The 21,069-nt window shown below is 29.9% G+C and overlaps 2 protein-coding genes across 2 annotated transcripts; both read right to left on the bottom strand.

The window, feature by feature from the left end:
- Positions 1–592: 592 nt before the first annotated feature.
- Positions 593–4,793, bottom strand: LOC106779483 (SNF2 domain-containing protein CLASSY 3-like). Its single transcript, XM_014667595.1, has 3 exons — positions 3,372–4,793; positions 2,864–3,013; positions 593–2,524 (listed from the first exon to the last, which is right to left on the bottom strand). The coding sequence occupies exons 1-3, from the start codon at positions 4,791–4,793 to the stop codon at positions 593–595; spliced, it is 3,504 nt and encodes a 1,167-aa protein (XP_014523081.1).
- A 10,698-nt stretch (positions 4,794–15,491) lies between these two features.
- On the bottom strand, positions 15,492–16,295 carry LOC106779488 (chymotrypsin inhibitor 3-like). The gene has a single exon (XM_014667601.2). The coding sequence runs from the start codon at positions 16,213–16,215 to the stop codon at positions 15,613–15,615; it is 603 nt and encodes a 200-aa protein (XP_014523087.1). The 5' UTR covers positions 16,216–16,295; the 3' UTR covers positions 15,492–15,612.
- Positions 16,296–21,069: the final 4,774 nt, after the last annotated feature.

Raw genomic sequence — 21,069 nt, 5'->3', positions numbered from 1 at the left:
TCAACTAGAGGTGGTACAGCCCTAAATCCATACTAAATAATTAATAAAATTTAATATATTAACTTTGAATAAATAACTTATTTTTAATATTAATTGAGATATTTACTTAGATTCCTTTTTTATGACATAACGCTTTTGTTTCACAGTGTAGAGGAAATTGAAAAAAAAAAAGACTTAAAAAGAAAAAACGAAAGAAAAGAAAGAACAAATGTATACAGATAAAAAAATGTTTCATAAGTATTATTATAATGTAGATGAAAAAAAAAGAAACATAGAAATGAAAATTAGTGAAGGAAAAGAAATAAAATAGAAGAAGTTAAGAGAAAAGGAAATTAAAGGGAAGGATGTGAGAAGAAAATAAATTAAAGAGAAAAATAAAATAAAGGAAACGAGTTGAGAAAAAAAAAAACAAATAAAAGAAAAAAGTTGAAGGAATAGAAAATTTAATCTCTTGATTGTTGTGGAATCATTTCGAAAGAGGAAAGGAGAAAGCTAGAGTGAACAAGTTAAAAATTCAAACATCAAACTAAAAGATTCTGGATATGAATTGTGCGACAAACAAAATCAAAAACATGAGTGAATCGTATCTAACTTAAGGGCCCAAAATCTCCAAATCTGTCTTCCTAGGTTGAATTAGACAGTCACCAATGATATCCTTGAGTTTTTCATGCTCAACCATGACGTCAAGAACTCTATCCTCAAGCATTACTCCACTCCTCTTGAGCTTATCGCTTTCAGAATTTTTATTTGAGAAAACCAGTTCAGATAAACGGTTCTTTTCTGCTTGTTTGCAGTATTTGGTGCATTCAGGGGTGCCCTGGGCAAGAAGATGATAAGTATAAACAACTTTCTTTTGTCCAAGTCTATATGCTCTACAAATAGCCTGCCTTTCCACTGAGGGATTCCAAACAACATCAAGAAGCACCACCCTTGAAGCTCCGATTAAGTTAATGCCTTCAGAAGATGCTTTTATAGAAGCAAGTAACACCTTTGCTCGGCTATTTGCATCATTGAAACTATAAATCAGGGACTGTTTCTGCTTTTGCTCAAGCTTCCCATACATATATAACACTTCCATCCCCACACTCCAATTCAAGGCTGACGCTAGCTGCTCCTTGATTAAGTTTAAAGTATCAATGAATTGGCTGAAAACAAGGACTTTCTCATTTACTGCATCACATAGTCTTATAAACTCGATCAGAAACTTGGTTTTCACCCCCGCATAAGGGTTCAGTCGAATTTTTTCCAACCTATCCTTGTCAATAATAGATTCTTCTTTTCTTGACAAGGAGCAGCTGAGGAAAAGTGATGGATGGACTGAGACCAAGGCTAACTTGTGTTCAAAGTTTAGTACGTTTTGAGTGCATTCAATGCTCTCTAGAGTTTCTTGCTGCAAAATTTCTGGCTTCAGAACCAGCACACATTCTCTCAACCCGGGAAGGTTCTTCTCAAGAATGCTACCTTTGTGAACATGAACAAAGGGGTTCATCAGCAATTTTAGCTGCTTTATTTTTACATCAGCTGGATTTCCAGAAGAAACAGATTCCCAACTCATTTCTTTGGAAGCTTTCCTTCCTTGCATTAGTCTACTTTGGCAAAACTTCTTGAGTTCTTGTGGGATGCTCTCAGGAAAGGATGGTTTCATTAAGCACAAAATATTGTAAAGTTCCAAAAGGTTGTTCTGGAAAGGAGTCCCTGAGAGAAGAATTCGCTTCTTAGTTCTACTTTCAGAAAGAACATTCCAAATATAACTATTCTGGTTCCGAGGAGTGTGCCCTTCGTCAAGTACTAGCAAACGGGGATAGTCACGCAGAACCTTTCCCATTCCACTTTCAATGTACTCCCTTGTCTTTGGACCTTTCTTTTTCCCGAGCTTTTTATTATTCTTATCTTTTCCCCCAGATGTGGCCCCTGCTAGCTTCTCATACAAATTGTAGCTGATTAGTAGAATGCTCTTCTCTTTGTACCATGAACACAATTTCACCATCCGAATGGCATCCTTATTCTGCCTCTGGTTTCCAGACCAATCAACTTCATTGATGAATTCTTCTTTCCCTGATAATTCACCACTGTTCAAGTTATGGAATGGAATTCCTAGTTTCCACTTTCTTAGCTCGTCTTCCCAGGTAAGCAATATGCTCGAAGGAGCAATGATAATAGGCCGACACTTTGGAAACAGTTCCATATAGGACTGAAGAAAAACCATGGTCAACTTAGTCTTTCCTGTTCCAGGAGCATGAGAAATAATGCAGCCTCCTTCATTCCAAGGGTTAACCTTCTTCGATTTCAATTCGACAAGGTCAATAGTTCGTTCCAAGTTTTTCCAAATAAACTCAAACCCTTCTTGCTGATGAGGATACAAACTCTTTTTAATGTTAGGAATAAGGTCCCAAACAGTGCCTTCATTCTGAGACCAAATTGCCTCCGAGTCATCACCAGACTCATCAAACAGAGCCTCGTCCAATAGTGAGGTTTTCCCTTCACTGGATGACACCATTCCACCACCATATCTTTCAGAATCCACCTGTATTAAACACAACCCAAAAAATTACACCTACATCAGTAATTTTTATCAACCTACAGATTTCATAAAGCATGACATCATATCAGAACAAAAACAAAGTAGCAAAAACTTATTTAAGCCCTATGGTTTCCTCAGCAGCACTCAATCCCTGTTTTCTCTTTTTCAAATAAGAAAAAACTCATAAATACTTAAGATAGTGCTGCATCATAGTTCAACGGATAATGACACATATCAGCCTTTTTGCCTATGTTCATAAGCGCCAATAACAAAGTCTACTTAACATTCAAATGTAATGAAATTATTTTTCTATAATAATCGTCAAATCCAAACCGTGCTTACAAATGGTGGCGTGATATATTTGATTTCGGTTTCGATCCAACCACACCATATACAATATATCCCAATCTGCTCATCAAAAGTAGTCTTATGCTTGCACTTTAAGGTTGGATCTTCTTCGTTTTCTGTTGCTTCCTTTGACATATTATTAACCTGAAATTAAAATATACAAAGTTAGTAACTAACTTTGGGTGTGTTTGCTTCGCATTATTGATCGTGAAAGCTATATGTGAGAGTGAAATTTTGTTCAACTTGCATTGAAGTGTGAGAAATACACAATCCAAACACACTTCTCCTCTCATATAAATAACATTTTGTTCGAACATATATGAATTCATGAAGAATTCAAGACCGAACTCAAATATTCAAAATCACATGCAATCACCCCACTACTAGCATTTTTCTAAAGCACCACAAATTTATATAAAAATACTAACTTAAAATTTAGGTTCTTAAAATCATTTATATACTTTTGTTTAATCTTTCAGCTAGGAAAGGAAAAGAGATTTACCTGGGTTCCAATTTCTTCCGCTCGAAGCAACATATCCATTTCAGCCCACAACATATCTAACTCCTCTTCCTCTGATTTTTCAACAGGTTTTTCTGCCTGAGTCTGACCCTCAACAACAACATCATCCTTTTCATCCAACTTATCTGAATCATCCTTAAAACATTCAGTAAAAAATTTATAACATTTGTTTTTCAATGTGGATGGCATCCTTGGTACTTCATACAACTCTTCGTCACCAGTTTCATCATCCACTGCCCCGACCTTCTTCTGGTTTTTACTATTAAACCAATATTTAGGTTCCCCTTCCTTGTCCTTTTCTTTTACAATTTTAGCGGAATCTCCTATCTTCTCTTGGTTTTTGGGACGAAAAGAAACACTTCTCAGACCTGTTCCTTTGTTTTGTTGATTCTTTTTTCTTTTAATATCATCAATATCCACTGAGTCAAAATCGATATTTTTATTTCTCGCACTATTTTCCACCACAGTTGAATCTCCTGTCTGTTTCTGCAATGTCACACTTTGATCATCTTTAACATTTTTCTTCATATGCTCCCCTGCTTCAGAAGATATAAAACAACCTGAATTCTCCCCGTGGACACCAAATAATTCAGAATCAGCAATGACACTTTGCATTCTCTTTGCTTCATGTTTATGTTCTGCATGTTGTCCCTCTTTCTTATAAATCTCAGATTTACTAGAGATCGCACTAGTACAGTCAGCCATAATCCATGGCTCCTCCTCATCTACATGTTCATTATCTTTCCTTTTAAGAATCTCACTGCTTTCGGCATCACTCTCCATCTTTTTCACCCTATCCTTCACTATCTTCCTGTAACCTCTCTTCACATCATCACCACCACGATCATCATCGTCATCACTCTCGTCCCAGATCGAGCCTTCAGTCTTAAACCCATCATGACCCACAACCTGAAAATCTTCATCGCTCGTCTCATGATCCTCATTATCAGTTGAAGATTCATGATCATCTTCATCATCATTATCAACTGGCGATACAACGGGGTTGTCAGATACACCACAGTTATCATCGCCAAAGTTCACAACTTTATCATCCCACGCAATACACCCTTCATCCTCGTCACTCTTCTTTTCTACTTCGTCACAAAATATATTGCTTTCAGAATCCCTCAACCTCTCATCAGCCTCACTACCGTCGTCACCATCACTGATTTCAATTGGGTCATTCTCATGCTCTCCCAAACGCTGAGAATCACTTTCAGATACTCTTTCACTGTTAGTTGAAACAGCTGCAGAAGATGATGACGAAGGGACTGATACAGGTTTAATTTTCACACGTGCATCTTCCCGTGCCTTCTTCTTCCTCCGACTCATTATTAACGCATCCTGAAATAACTTTCTCCTCTTGTAACGCGTCCTGCAAGCAATGGGAGCCCCTGGATTCATTTCACTCAGAAAAGGCAATGCAAAAAGGAAAAACTTTTCCTTTCTCCAAACCAAAATGGTTCCCTTTTTACTCTGAGTGGTGGTGAAGGGATAACTTGCATGAGGAAACCATCAAATGAAAGATATTTATGGTAATGATGAGTTCAACTGGGGAGAAAGAAAAACTATGAGAGCTAAGAGAGAATGGGTTTAGGAAATAGTAATTTTGGCGCTCTATACCAAGGAGGATTGACTGAAGGAAAGAATTTATTTGACAGGTACTCACGACAGGACTTATGATGTTTATATTTTCAAAATTAAATTTTGGAATTATTTTTTATAGAAAAATCCATTTGTCAAAATATTTACAAAAAGATAATATTCTTTAAAATTTAATAACAGAAATAAACATGTTTCTACAACAGATAAAAATTGAATTTTAAGTAATTGTAGTATTATTAAATGCATGAAATTAACATTTTCATAAAAAAATATTCCTTAAAATATTCATGATATATTTAAATTATTTTATTTTATTTTATAAAAGTAATTTTGGTATTTATTTGCTTAAATAATATAAATATATTATTTATGCACATGTTTTATTTCATGTATAACTTTACTAAAAAAAGGCCTAATTTTAATTATACAATAAGTTTTAATAAAAAATATCGTATTTATGAATTAAATTAAATATAATTTTAATTATATGTACTGTATATAGAAGAAGAGTGTTCATGTGCATTATAATATACAAAAAAATTATAAAAGAAATTGAATTAAAGTTATTGTTTTTTTTACGTAAACTTATTCTAATATTTTCAATATAATAATTAAAGTTAAATATGTATTTTCATAGTAAAAATATAGAATTAAAGTAATTAAAAAAATAATTACAAATAAATGAATAATCAAAATGAAATAAAATTAAGTGATAGTGATTACTAAAATCTGACATAAACTATTTAAATTACAATATTAAGAATAATTAATTCAGAAAAATAAATCATTTTAAAAAAATTCAGAAAAATTAAAATTGACTTAAACAAATAAAACCTTATATTTAAAATTTATTTTTTTGAATATTTTGTAAATTATAATAATCAATTTCATATTATAACTAATAGTTCTTCAATGTCATCTAAATAATTTCATTCCCCTCAAAATATATGTAAAATATATATGTAAAATATATGCAGAGATAACTCCACTTGAATATTATGTCATTGATCTAAATTATGGCATACAATAAAATCTACTTTAAATGCCTTAGATATAGGTCTATTTCATGCATTCCAAATTCAAACAAAATCACATACAAAATCATCATGAAGAGGTAAAAAATAATTCTACAATTGAACCAAAAGGAATAGGATTACTATTCCATGCAAAAAGTACCTTGAATCCATGCATGAATACATTTGGTGAATGTCATTCCAAACATACTAATGACAAAAACATGCATTCCACATATACATTAATTATATTATATAAAAAGGATGGACACACATGTGCATTTCTCACCTTATACACCTAAAAAGAATGGCTTCTCAGTTGCATCACATATACTAATTGTGTACACATAAACAAAAGTTGACGTACCCACACTTGTTTGGAATGAAATACTTTTTATAAATATTAGGAAAAAAAATTAAGGATGAATATTATATTATATTTACATATTTGAAAACAATACAATGTAAGGTTATGTGGAATTGAGTAATTTTTAAATCTGTTCTTAATTATGATTTGAGATATAGGTAAGAAAGTCATTACACAAAATTTTGTTTTGTATTTTTTCTTAAATTGTGATAGCAATATATCTTAACCAAAAGATCATGAATTGATTTAAAACTATTTNTATTCTTTTTTGAAAATTTTCTAGTCTATAAAATTGTTTTCAATGAATCTTTTAACTTTTAAAAAATTTATTAAATTAATAAACAAGAACAATGAAAGAAATCAATACAAATATATATATATATATATATATATATATATATATATATATTGATTCAACTATTCAAAAATTTACATCTAGTTTTCTCTAATAACTTGAGTTAGAAAAAAATTTTACTAATAACAAAAGATTAAGATTACATAATACAAGATTCACCTATATACACTAAATCCCTTAAAAAAAATCTTAAGGATGAGACTACACAACACTCATTCTAAAAACCTTGCCTACGTTAAATAAGGTAGTCAAAATTCACAAAATATTACAGAAAAACAAAACCTGATACACCCCTAGTGTAGATATTACAAAAAAAACTCATAATTTAGACCCTTCCTTGATCTTTGCTCTCATTCTTCAAGGCTTGAACCTATGAATTTTCTTAATTGATGTTTGCTTCTCCAAGAATACTCCAAGACCTCTCAAAGAATATTCTTATTTTACAATTGATATCTATAAGAATGTTTCTCTTACCTACAAAAGGAATTAACCACATATATATAGCAAAAGACACATTGCTATCACTTTTAATTGATTAGATTGTTTCTTCATTCAATTAAAATAAAGAGCTAAGCTTTCTGGTGCATCACACAATTTTAATCCATTAGATTATTTTCTTAATCAATTAAAATTTGTATGTCCTTTTAATCAATTAGATAATTTCCTCAATTAAAATAGAGAGAGTTTTATTCTTAAGTGTATATCATCAAACAAACAATGTAGATTTGTAACACATACAATTTAACATAGACTTACAACCTATTCATCCAGTCAGGAACATTATTCAAGATCATTAAAAAAATCATTCAATTATCATCAAACCAAGTTAAGACCATCTTGACCATTTTGAGTTGCTTGGATTGAATGGCTCCCCTATCAACATTTTTTTGCACAAATTATGTTCAACTAGTCATTAAATACACATTTAATGACACAGTTGGCTAGTATAACTGGTTTACGAATTTTAAGACTAGGTACAACTTGTAAGACCTGGGAAAATGGTGGTATGAATATCGATGACATTAATTAAAGTAATAAATGATAAGTTATACAAAAGTAAGATGTAATACAATTGGTTAGTGCTTGTTATAGGTAAAAAGTTATGTGTTTGCTTTTTTGTTTCATGTTGTTTGTATTATTAGTTGTGTATGTCAATGACAAGATAAATGTTATAGTATGTTTGTTTTTGAACTTAGAGGTAGTGAGTTTAAATCTTGATTAGAGTAAAAGTATGTTATGTTTTTAGGGTTTTACAATCTGGGAGAAGGTGAAAAAACGATAACCGATTGTGTTTGGACACATTCACAGGAAATAAAAAAGTAATTATAGTAAATTATGGGATAACTTTAAGAATGAATGTATAATAGATTTTATAGGTTTTTTAGGGTTTTAAAATTTTGTAAAAGATGAAGAGATGAGAATATTTATTGTATTTGATCACATGTACATATGTACAGAAAATAAAAAGTAATTAAGGTGAATAATGAGTATAGTAAAAAAATTTTAGGATTGGTGATATTTTTTTCAACGTGCCAAAAAAAAAGTGAGTTTTGGAAATACAATTTTTACATTTGAATTATATTCTTTAGGGAGGGAAAAATAGTTAAAAAAGAAACTTTCTAAAAAGATAAAGGAAACCAGAATCAAAACAAGAAAAAAAAATGGTCTCTAAATAATAAGATAAAAATATGGTAAAAAATTGAATTAAAGTAATTAAAGAAACACGTTAAAATAATCGAATAATTAAAATAAAATAAATTTAAGTGATAGTAATTACTAAAATCTGATACAAATATTTAAATTCAAATATTAAGTATAAATTTTGTTTTGAATTTTTTCTTAAATTGTGATAGCAATATATCTTAACCAAAAGATCATGAGATTTAAAACTATTTTTATTCATTTTTGAAAATTTCCTAGTCTATAAAATTGTTTTCAGTGAATCTTTTAACTTTTAAAAAATTTATTAAATTAATAAACAAGAACAATGTAAGAAATCAATACAAATATTTATATTGATTCAACTATTCAAAAATTTACATCTAATCTTCTCTAATAACTTGAGTTAGAAAAATAATTTACTAATAACAAAGGATTAAGATTACATAATACAAGATTCACCTATATATTCTAAATCTCTTAATAAAAAAATATCTTAAGGATGAGACTACACAACACTCATTCTAGAAACCTTGCCTACATAAAATAAAGTAGTCAAAATTCACAAAGAATTATAGAAAAACAAAACCTGATACACCGCTAGTGTAGATATTACAAAAAAAACTCATAATTTAGACCCTTCCTTGATTTTTTTCTCTCATTCTTGAAGGCTTGAACCTATGAATTTTCTCAATTGATGTTTGCTTCTCCTAGAATACTTCAAGACCTCTCAAAGAATATTCTTGTTTCACAATTGATAGCTATAAGAATGGTTTTCGCACCTATAAAAGGAATTAATCACATATATATAGCAAAAAACACATTACTATCAGTTTTAATTGATTAGATTGTTTCTTCAATCGATTAAAATAAAGAGCTAAGCTTCCTAGTGCATCACATAATTTTAATCCATTAGATTATTTTCTTAATTGATTAAAATTTATACATCGTTTTAATTAATTAGATAATTTCCTTGATTAAAATAGAGAGTACACTGGTTTTGGACAATTTTATTCTTAAGTGTATATCATCAAACAAACAACATAGATTTGTAACACATACAATTTAACATAAACTTACAACCTATTTATCCAGTGAGAAACATTATTTAACATCATAAAAAACAATCTTTCAATTATCATCAAACCAAGTTAAGACCATCTTGACCATTTTGAGTTGCTTGGATTGAATGGCTTCCTGTCAACATTTTTTTGCATAAATTATGTTCAACTAGCCATTAAATACAGATTTAATGATACAGTTGGTTGGTATAACTGGTTTACGAATTTTAAGACCTGGTACAGCTTGTAAGACCTGAGAAAATGGTGGTATGGGTATCGATGACATTAATTAAAGTAATAAATGATAAGTTATACAAAAGTAAGATGTAACATAATTGGTTAGTGCTCTTTGTTATAGGTAAATGTTTTGTGATTGATTCTTTGTGTGATGTTGTTTGTATTATTAGTTGTGTATGTGAATGAGAAGATAAATGTAATAATATGTTTGTTTTGGAACTTAGAGGTGGTGAGTTTGAATCTTCAACAGAGTAAAAGTAAAAGTCTCTTATGTGTTTAGGGTTTTACGATTTTGTGGAAAATGAAAAGATGATAACAAATTGTATTTGGACACATTTACAGAAAATAATAAAGTAATTATGGTAAATTATGAGACAATTTTAAGAATGAAATGTATAATAGGTTTTTTAGGGATTTACGATTTTATAAAAGATGAAGAGATGAGAATATTTATGGTATTTGATCACATGTACATATGTAAAGAAAATAAAAAGTCATTAAGGTGAATTATGAGTATAGTAAAAAAANTTTAGGGTTGGTGATATTTTTTTCAACATGAAAAAAAGTGAGTTTTCGAAATACATTTTTTACATTCGAAATATATTGTTTAGGGAGAGAAAAATAGTTAAAAAGAAACTTGGTAAAAAGATAAAAGAAACGAGAATCAAAACAAGAAAGAAATTGTCTCTAAAGAATAAGATTAAAATATAGTAAAAAATTGAATTATAGTAAGTAATAAACAAGTTACAAATAAATGAATAATTAAAATAAAATAAAATAAAGTGATAGTAATTACTAAAATTAGACACAAAATATTTAAATTCAAATTTTTAAGTATAAATATTCGGAAAAATAAATTATTTTACTTAATTTAAACAATAAATAATAAAACTAAATGATTAAAAAAATTAGGTGGTTTAATTATAGTATAAATTTAATATTGAGAACTCAATTTGTTTTTAATCTTCATATTAAAAGCTAATAATTTTAAATTATTCAATTAACTATTAAAGACAGAGCTTAACACATGTCAACTAATACAAATATTTCATATTACTCAAGACCATAATATTTTTTAAACATGCTACCAAATGATGACATTCAAATGAAGTATGAATAAACTATCACAAATTTCATTTGGGAATTTGTAAATTGGGTCCTTCTAAAATCATTAAAGAAAATAACAATAACCGTGCGTTTTAAACAAAAGATTATAACATATATTACATTGGCGGCAATTCAATAATTTAAAAAGTCTAAAAAAATTAAAAATAAAGCCTTATATTTAAAATTTATCTTTTGAATGTTTTTATAAATAATGATAATTAATTTCATATTATTACTAATAGTTCCCTCAATACCATCTAATTAAATGTCATTCCTCGTTAAACTATATATGTAAAATATATGCAGACATAACTCCACTTGAATATTATGCCTGTGAATCTAAATGATGGCATACAATAAAAATCTACTTTAAATGTGCATTTCTCAACTTATACACCTGAATAGCTTCTCAGTTGCATCACATATACTATTTGGGTACTCCTAAACAAAAATTGACGTACCCACACTTATGCTATTTGTTTGGAGTGAAATACTTTTTATAAATATTAGGGAAAAAAAATTAAGGATGAATATTATATTATATTTACATATTTGAAAACAATACAATGTAAGGTTATGTGGAATTGAGTAATTTTTAAATCTATTCTTAATTATGATTTGAGATATAGGTAAGATTCTCAAACTAATGAGTCATTATACAAAATTTTGATTTGAATTTTTTCTTAAATTTTGATAGCAATATATCTTAACTAAAAGATCATGAATTGATTTAAAACTATTTTTACTCTTTTTTGAAAATTTTGTTGTCTATAAAATTGTTTTCAATGAATATTTTGACTTTTAAAAAATTTAAAAAATTTAACAAATTAATAAACAAGAACAAGAAAGAAATCAATACAAATACTTATATTGATTAATTCTTTAAGAATTTACATTCAGTCTTCTTCTAATAACCTGAGTTATAAGGAAATTTACAAATAATAAAGATCAATATTACGTAATACAATATTCACTTATATACTCTAAATCTCTCAATAAAAAAAAAATCCTAAGGATGAAGCTACACAACACTCATTCTAGGAATCTTGTCTACATAAAAAAGGTAATCACAATTCACAAAGAATTATAGAAAAACAAAACCTGATACACCTATGTGGAGATATTACAAAAAACTCATAGTTTAGACCCTTCTTTGATCTTTTCTCTCACTCTTTAAGACTTGAACCTTTGAATTTTCTCAATTGATGTTTGCTTCTCCAAGAATATTCCAAGACCTTTCAAAGAATATTCTTGTTTAACAATTGATAGCTCTAATAAGAATGATTTTCGTGCCTACAAAAGAAATTAACCACATATATATATATAACAAAAGACCCATTACTATCAGTTTTAATTGGTTAGATTATTTCCTTAATGGATTAAAATAATTAGCTAAGCTTCCTAGTGCATCACACAATTTTAATCCATTATATTATTTTCTTAATCGATTAAAATTTGTACATCGTTTTAATCGATTAGATAATTTTCTCGATTAAAATAGAGAGTGCACTAGTTGTTTACAGTTTTACTCTTAAGTGTATATCATCAAACAAACAACATAGATTTGTAATACATACAATTTAACATAGACTTACAACCTATTTATCCAGTCAGGAACATTATTCAACATCATAAAAAAAAATCTTTCAATTATCATCAAACCAAGTTAAGATCATCTTGACCATTTTGAGTTGTTTGAATTGAATGACTCCCCTATCAACATCTTTTTGCACAAATTATGTTTAACTAGCCATTAAATACACATTTAATGACACAATTGGTTGGTATAACTGGTTTACGAATTTTAAGACTTGCTACAACTTGTAAGACCTGGGAAAATGGAGGTATTGGTATCGATGACATTAATTAAAATAATTAATGATAAGTTAAAAAAGTAAGGCGTAACACAGTTGGTTAGTGCTCTTTGTTATAAGTAGAAGTTATGTATTTGATTCTTTGTGTGATGTTGTTTGTATTATTAGTTGTGTATGTGAATGACAAGATAAATGTCATATGTTTGGTTTGAATTTGGAGTTGGTGAGTTTGAATCTTGAATAGAGTAAACTTATATTATATGTTTAGGATTTTACGATTTTGTGAAAGGTGAAGAGATGAGAACAAATTGTATCTGGTTTCAATCATGGTCACAGTAAATAAAATGTAATTATGGTAAATTATGAGACAAGAATGATTTATAATAGATTTTTTAGGATTTTACAATTTTGTGAAAAATTAAGAGATGAGAATATATTTGTTGATAGTAAATTTTTTTTAGGGTTGGTGATAATTTTTTCAACTTGCAAAATAAGATATAAAGAAATGTGAGTTTTAGTGATGATTTTTTACATTCGAATTATATTGTTTAGTGAGAGAAAAATAGATAAAAGAGAAACTTTGTAAAAAATAAAGGAAATGAGAATCACAACAATAAAGAAATTGTCTGTAAAGAATAAGATAAAAAAAACTATCCTTATTTGGCGGTAAATAATAAGGTAAAAATAACTATCCTTATTTGATTATCTTTGTTTGTATATTTGTGAATACTTGAAACAACTTTTTCCTGTTGTTTTTCTAATTTAATTATGTTTGTGAAAGGTTAAAATTAATTATGTTTTTCAACTTTAATATAAATACAAATGACACGTGTCCTCGTCTTTAAGATAACATCAGGATAAACAAGATTTTTTTAACGCAAATAGTAACTTTTTAAAAAGATATAAACTAAAAAGATGCTAACAAAATAAATAAATTTTTAGAAAAACTTATGGATTAAATATGTTTTTAGTCCTTATACTTTAGAGTGATTTTGGTTTTAGTCCTTCTTTCAAACTAAGGTACAATTTAGTCCTTCAACCTTAGAAACTGGTTTTAGTCTTTTTTACCAAATTTTGTTAACCTTATTTGCTGTTTTAAGAACGTTTCATTATAGCATTTGAATTGTTTAAACTGTTTGACACATTTTTGCTTCAATCTTAACTGAGAAACGCGTTTGAAACAGTAAATAAAGTTAAAAAAATTTGGTAAAAAGAACCAAAATCAGAGTTTTTTAAAGTTGAAAGATTAAATTGTACCTTATTGAAAGAGGGACTAAAACCAAAATCACCCCAAAGTATAGAGACTAAAAACATATTTAACTCAAAACTTATTAAAACATATTAGTATATGCCAAACTAATGCTATATTAAATTAATATTAATTCCATTCACCTAAACCTCACCTAACTGACGCTAAATATAACTAATATTTTAATTACCCTATTGAATAGATACATTAATTATAAAGTACGTAACCTCAACTGAGCGGCACTACAAATAATTAATATATATAAATTTTATTTAGTAAACTTAGCGTACGCTTAGATAGTACTACACATGTGTACCTAGGACCACTACTAACATTATCATGTCAATAGTCATACTTTTAGATTGGAAAATGATATTTTAACACCCTTTTTTTACACCATTTTGACACTGCACACATGTCAAAATGTGTTTGGACGATTTTAAATTAAAAAAATAAACTTTGATTTTTCTCTTCCAAATATATCCCTGCCTCATCTTTTTTAATTTGAAATCGTCCAATCACATTTTGACACGTATGCAATGTCAAAATGGTGTCAAAAAATGATGTTAAAATATCATTTTCCTTTTAGATTTGTCATTGCCTCGGATGCAAAGTTGACATAGGTACAGATGAATCCGTAGGGAGATGCTCGGTATCCATGATTCAAAATAAAATAAAATAAAATAAAATATATTTGTTTTTAGCAAATAATATCAATACCTTTATCTTATTGTTATTTTTTATGAGATGATAGCACATTTTTATATTTATTTAATACAAAATAAAAAGGTAAAATAATTATAAAAGTATACATTTTTATTTTTTAGAAAAAAAATAAAAAATAAAAAAAGATGGTATTAAATAAATGTAAAAGATTTATATGTGTTAAAATGTTATTTGTTTATTACATTATTTCTATAAATTTGTTGATATACAATATAGCTGTCAAAATGGCTCACAATCCGCGGATCAATTCTTACCACGAGTTTGGGCCGATTGGATTTGAAAAAATTATATATTTTTATGCGGGTCAGATTTCAATCTGGCTCATTTAAATTCGACTCATGCAGGTTGAACCTGTGGTGGGTCGAGTTGGCCCACTAACCTACCTACCTTATTTTATTTTATTAAAGTTTAATTTTAATTTCATAAAAAGATATCTATTTATTTTTTTTGCTTGAAAAAATTATTTAAGTTCCCTATTATCAAAATTTATTAAACACCCTTGTTGTAAGTGAAATTTGAGAGTAAAATTTGTTTAAATTTGGGAGTAAAATTTGTTAAAATTGATTTATAGAAAGTTTGTAATTTTTTTTTATTTAAAAAATATTATAATTAAGTGAGTCATTGAGTAAATCTGTTTACCCACCAACCCGTGGTGAATCGGGCCGGGTTCGAATTTTTCTAGTTCGCTAATAAATAAACCGGGTTAGGTTGACTCACTAAATAATCAACCCATTGTTGACCGGATCGGATTGGGCGGTTACCGTTTTGACAACTCTAAAATACAAATTGAAATGAAATAAATGATTTTGAATTTGAAATTTTTTTAAAAATTTAAATGAATAGAAAAGTTAATTCAACGGGGATAAAAGTAAAACAAATTATATGGCCTAAAAATATGAACATGGCAAATAAACCGAAAACGTAAGCTTTGGATATATTATTTATTTAGTGATGGGTAATTAATTACATCCGAAAGCATATCGTGGACAGAAAGGAGAAAGAAAGTGTACGACTTTTCAAGGATAGTGCTTCATTTAGATACAGCAGATGGAAGTTCCTCAAGAACAAACTCGAATGGATGGTCCTGATTGATGGCCAAAAGCCTATTCCCTGCTTCATCCAAAACAATCCCAACATTACCGGAGAAGCTGCTGTCAGCTGCAGAGAACAAAAACTTATAGGTATTGGCTGAGGAAGCTCTGTGAATAGAGAAGGAACCATTGATTGTATTTTGGTAGCCAACTTTAACGAGGGTTCCCTCAGGCAGACCCGCCACAGCGCTCCACTCATTACTCTCAACGGAGTCACCGAATTCAACATATTCGTAGCTAATGAACACTCTAGAGCCTTCAGGAATAAACAAGGATTTGAATATGGATAAAATAATCCATGGTTGCCCATCATCGGTCTCCAAGGGAGATTGCACATCAGAGAGAGGCGATGTTTCGTTTCCAGTTCGGGCACGGCGAATTCCACCACCGCCGGCTCCAAAAAAGCGTGGCAATATAAAGAATCGGCCACCATTTGTAACGATGTTACCATTCGCGTCCGTGACAGGTTGAGCAGTGGTTGAAGGAGGGTAGAAAGTTAGGGCAGAAATAAGGAAGAGAGCAAAGAGCGTTGCACTCGCCATTTCTTTGGCTGGCTATGATATAGATTAAGCTTTTTCTCTTCTTTCTTCAGTTCAGTTGCGTGAATATGCGAAGATGGGAGAATCCATTTATAGAGCTATGTCCTTGTGATAAGGTTGACTCTTTTATTGACGAAAAATAAAATACCCTTAAACTATTTAACATGTGAAAAAGATGAAAGAAAGGAAAATAGTAGTTGAATTTAAATATATGTTTCGATTTTCTGTAAAATAAGTTTCTTAAAATTTTTGTTCGTTAAAAACACATTTTTTCCTTTTATATCTATAAAATTTAGTCATGTTCTTCAGTTTTTATAAAATGACCAAATATTGACTTTATTATTTATTTTTTTTATTTCATCTTAAAGTGTGAATTATATATATTTGAAATATATAAAGTTCCTTTTAAAATAAATAAATAACATTTATTTCAAACTTTTATCAAGTTTATATTGGATGAAGCCATATGAATTTTGTCTTTTATATACTTTTTTAAGCCGTCTCCTTTATACAATTCATTTATTTATTTATAATAAGGATAATCTATTAATCTATTTGGTGGGGACAAGATCTGATGACAAAATTCATTGTTAAAGATTTTTTGGTACTTGGTTATTATCAACTGGAAAAAAATGGTCGATGACAGATATGCATGGAGACTTATCGAGGATATTGGTAATTGGTTATTATCAAGTGCAAAAACAAATTATTAAAATGTAAGTTAAATTTATTACGAATAATTTAGAAAGATTTTATTTTTTTATCGAGAATTTATTTTAGTTAATTGAAAGATTGTTCTTAAATTATTTAGAATATATTTTAATTAATTTAAAATTCGAACAATAATAAATTGAATAATAATTTTTTGATAATTGATGAATCAATTTTGAAAAAAAAAGTGAAATTAGTTTATTTTATCTTTTATTTTTTTTTTAATTAAATTCATAATATTATATAATATTAATTTAGTCAGGATAAATTTTTATTTTTAATTTTAAACATTACATTGCATGTTACTAACTTTTCAGACTCTTTATAAGAGAGTTAAGTATTTATAAAATAATTCCGTATTTGTTGAAAAATGATTCATGATTATCTTAACTTTATCTAGTTTGCTAACTATGAACTTGAAAATACTGAAATTAACTTGTAAAGTAATATTAATTTAATAGTATTAATGATAACATATCATTAAATTAATGACAATTTATCCCTGGATAATATTATCCGGACATGGTTATATTACACATGTTTACTCATTTATAGTAAAGTGAAGAAAGTGTTTGGTACAACAAAATACAAATTAAGAATTTTTCTTAATATTTTTCAGAGTTTAATATTGTGTTCTTACCGGATTGCATGGAGATATATTTTGGTTTGAGTGTTTCTTTTGGTTGTTCAGTTGTTACTTCTGCATGATTAAGCGTCGACTTGGAAGATAAAAAATCACATGCAAAGACGGCTCGATACTTAATTCATTTAAAGTTTAACAGATTTGCATAAAGTACTATGAATGAAAGATATTAAGCAAGTATTGAATATGTGAATTGATTACTTCTCCTTGCGATAATGCACCCTATGTACATAGACTTATTGAGCTCATGAATATTGGTTCCGTAACTAGAAATTCTCATAAGATAATCACAAAATGGTCTTCTTCGTGTATGCTAATGAATGTTGTATATGTCGAATCCAAGTTTAGGAAACTGACAGCTCGGTATGTATATTTCATGCGAATACATTTATCATAACCACTAGTGCAAAAACGCTGTTTAACGTCACCCATCAGACATCGGTTAGAGAGTAGTCTGACGTATATTAATAGACGGTGGCATTACCGTAAATGAGTTGGTAAACGAAACTTCAGTTTTTAGGGCAAACGACGTCTATGATATAGTAGACGTCTGCTCTGCCCTAAACCGACGTCCAAGGGCCTGGGGTAGGCGAGAAGACAGTCTTTTCTGTCCCATTGACGTCGGTTGTGATGGGGACTGACGTCTACCTGACTGCAATTAATGCTCTTCACTTGATTCCCAGGTGTTTACACGTCACGTTGTAAAAAACCGACGTCTATGGTCTGTCCGGAAGGTTGGAAGACATCAATTTATGCAAAATAGACATCGACTTTCTGGGTGGGCGACGTCTATATGCCTATAATTAATGCTATTCACCAAATTCGCAGGCACTTCGACGTTCGGTAACAGGGCCCGACGTCTAAAAGGTTATAGATGTCGGTGCCCGAGGACAACAGTCGTCTACTTCCCTGACAGGAAATGAAACGTCAATCCGATCAGTGCTGAAGACGTCGGCGCCACGTGTGTCCGACGTCTAATGTGCATTCAAAAGGCAAATTAAAAGTTATCTTGGACGTCATATTAGTGAGATAACCGACGTCTAGATGACTTTAGACTTCGATTTCTGTAGCAACCGACGCCTTATTTCATGTTAAATAAACGGCAGACTCGTAGTTTCGCGACATTGCATTCTCTGATAACATTATTGTCTTCCTCCTCTCCTTTTTCTCTCTTGCGGCATTGCATTCCAGGTGCGTGTTTTTTTAATTAAACCGTTTAAACTTTGTTCAGTCCGATTATATTAGTCTTTCATCGATTATCTTCTGGTTCAACTGATTAAAATTTGTTTTCCTGGTGTTGTGTTTTATTGCAATTTTGTTCCTCTCTTGGGGTAACATAGTACCACATTCTGCCTTTGCTAGCTGCCTCCCAGAAAAAGTGGCGTCTTTTGGATTTCTTGTGGCGTTTCAACCCAAAACTGACCCTAGGTCGTTGCTTAGTTAGCGTTTTACCGTAATTTTTCCCTCTTGCGGTTGAAAATGGAACTAAGCAAGAACCCAGGTTTGGTTTTGGGTTGAAATGTCATTAGAAATTCAAAAGACGAAAGCTTTTTTTCGGGGGAAACTAGAAAAGACAGAGTGCGCTACTAGGCTATCCAAAGACAGGAACAAAACTGCACTAAAACACAACGACTAAATTAGACGTCGGATAATGCATTTACCGACGTCTATAGTGACCTTAGACATCGGTTAGTGACATGTTCAAAGTCTTTATGTGCTCTTAGACGTCAGTTAATGCTTACTCCGATGTCTATATAGTGCCCTTAGACGTCGGTTTAGGCCTACACCGACGTTTAGTGACGTCATACATGGGCACTAACTGACGTCTGTATAGACGTCTGTTATGTGGAAGTTCGACGTCCCATTAACGTCACCCGTAATGACGTCGGTTGTTTAAAAGACGTTAAAAGCCCAAAATAACAGACATCTAAAGCCCTTTCTGCACTAGTGAACCCAACTCTGAAGTGATGACTCCATCCTTGAGCCATCTAACATATCCGTGAGCTTGTGCAATGAAACAGTAACAAGATACACACAAAAGGAACGTTTATGACAATGTGGAACTAAATGTAATTGCACTTATTTGGAGCGTTATGCAGAACAAACCTGGCTTTGATACCACTTGATGACTTGCTCCAGCGGGATGTAGATGCAGAGACGTGATGTGCAGAGTAATGTAACCGGTAGCAATGGAAGTTGATGTTAGATGAAGGATGGTGGTGGTTGAAGATCTCTCGGGAGGTGGCAGACTAGCTCAGGCGGCTTCCAAAAGCTAGAAGAAAGCTAGGTGATGGGGTAAAGATCAGAGAAGTGACTTCGGCAGAGTTTCCCTTGCTGGAAGTTTCATCAACAGAAGAAAAGAAATCTCATATATTCCAAAGTGCTCTTACAAGTGATCTAAGTTGGATTTATAGAATATCCAACTAGTTGTGCACGGTGTGGATGAAGTCTGAATACGGTGGATCATGATCCACGTGGCAAAGCAAGAAACATGTGTGTGGAAATCTAGAATCTACACAGAATGTGCTGAAAAGTGAAAAAAATCTACCATGAGTGGATTTAGCACATTGAGGGGTGCATTCAGCAACCTTATTCTTCTAGTATTTGGACTTTGATTATTTGGTGGGCTTGGGCCCAAGTCATCATGAAGTCAGGAATGAGGTGCAGGTGGATTGAATGAATGACTAAAAACATTCCAAATAATAGGGCATATGTTTTATTTATCTTATTTAGCCTTTTTTTTATTCTTAATTTTGAAAGATTATTTTAATTAGAATTTGTGATAATTGGGTTTTTTAAACACAAGATATAAAAACATATTAGAAATAACTTTTTAGTTACATAAACATTCTTTGGATATTTTGCAGTGTGTTAAGTTAAATTCATGGATGTGTGAAAATGAATTGAATAAAGATTCAAGACACCATAAAGAAAAATACAAGAATAAAACGTAATTAAAATAACAAAAATCAAAATCATGAATAAAGGAAGAAAAATATGAAAATTGAAGAAATTTGGCTAAAACAAGAAGAGGGAACAAAGAACAAAAATGGACCTTGTGGTTTCTTTAATTTTTTTTTTATAAAAAGGACTTCGATAATTGAGAAATCTTTATGATAAAAGATAATTTGAGACAAATGTATTTTTAGATATTTTATTTGATATTTTAAAATCATTATCTTATTTAATTATATTAATAAATATCAAAAGATGATATTTTTAAATCTTACAATAAGATCTTCTTAAATCACAACAAACAAATATATCTTGGAGATATTGGATTGCAATAATAGAAAAGTATAAAACAAAGTTTAGTCCAATTTCTATATAAAGATATTTAAGGGAATAAGGGGAGCTGAATAACCCGTCTTGCCCTCATTTTTTTTTTATGTTATTTCTACATTTCATAGAGTGTTAAGTCTTTAGAATGTTTTTGCTATAAACTTATTACAGATAAGATTAGAATGAAATAACTTCCTTGTCCCTGTTATTATTGTTTTGGG

The sequence above is a fragment of the Vigna radiata genome, unplaced genomic scaffold (assembly GCF_000741045.1).
Source record: "Vigna radiata var. radiata cultivar VC1973A unplaced genomic scaffold, Vradiata_ver6 scaffold_282, whole genome shotgun sequence".
Classification (NCBI taxonomy): Eukaryota; Viridiplantae; Streptophyta; class Magnoliopsida; order Fabales; family Fabaceae; genus Vigna; species Vigna radiata.
Note: the sequence above shows the minus strand (reverse complement) of the source record. Positions and strands in the feature narration are given on the sequence as shown.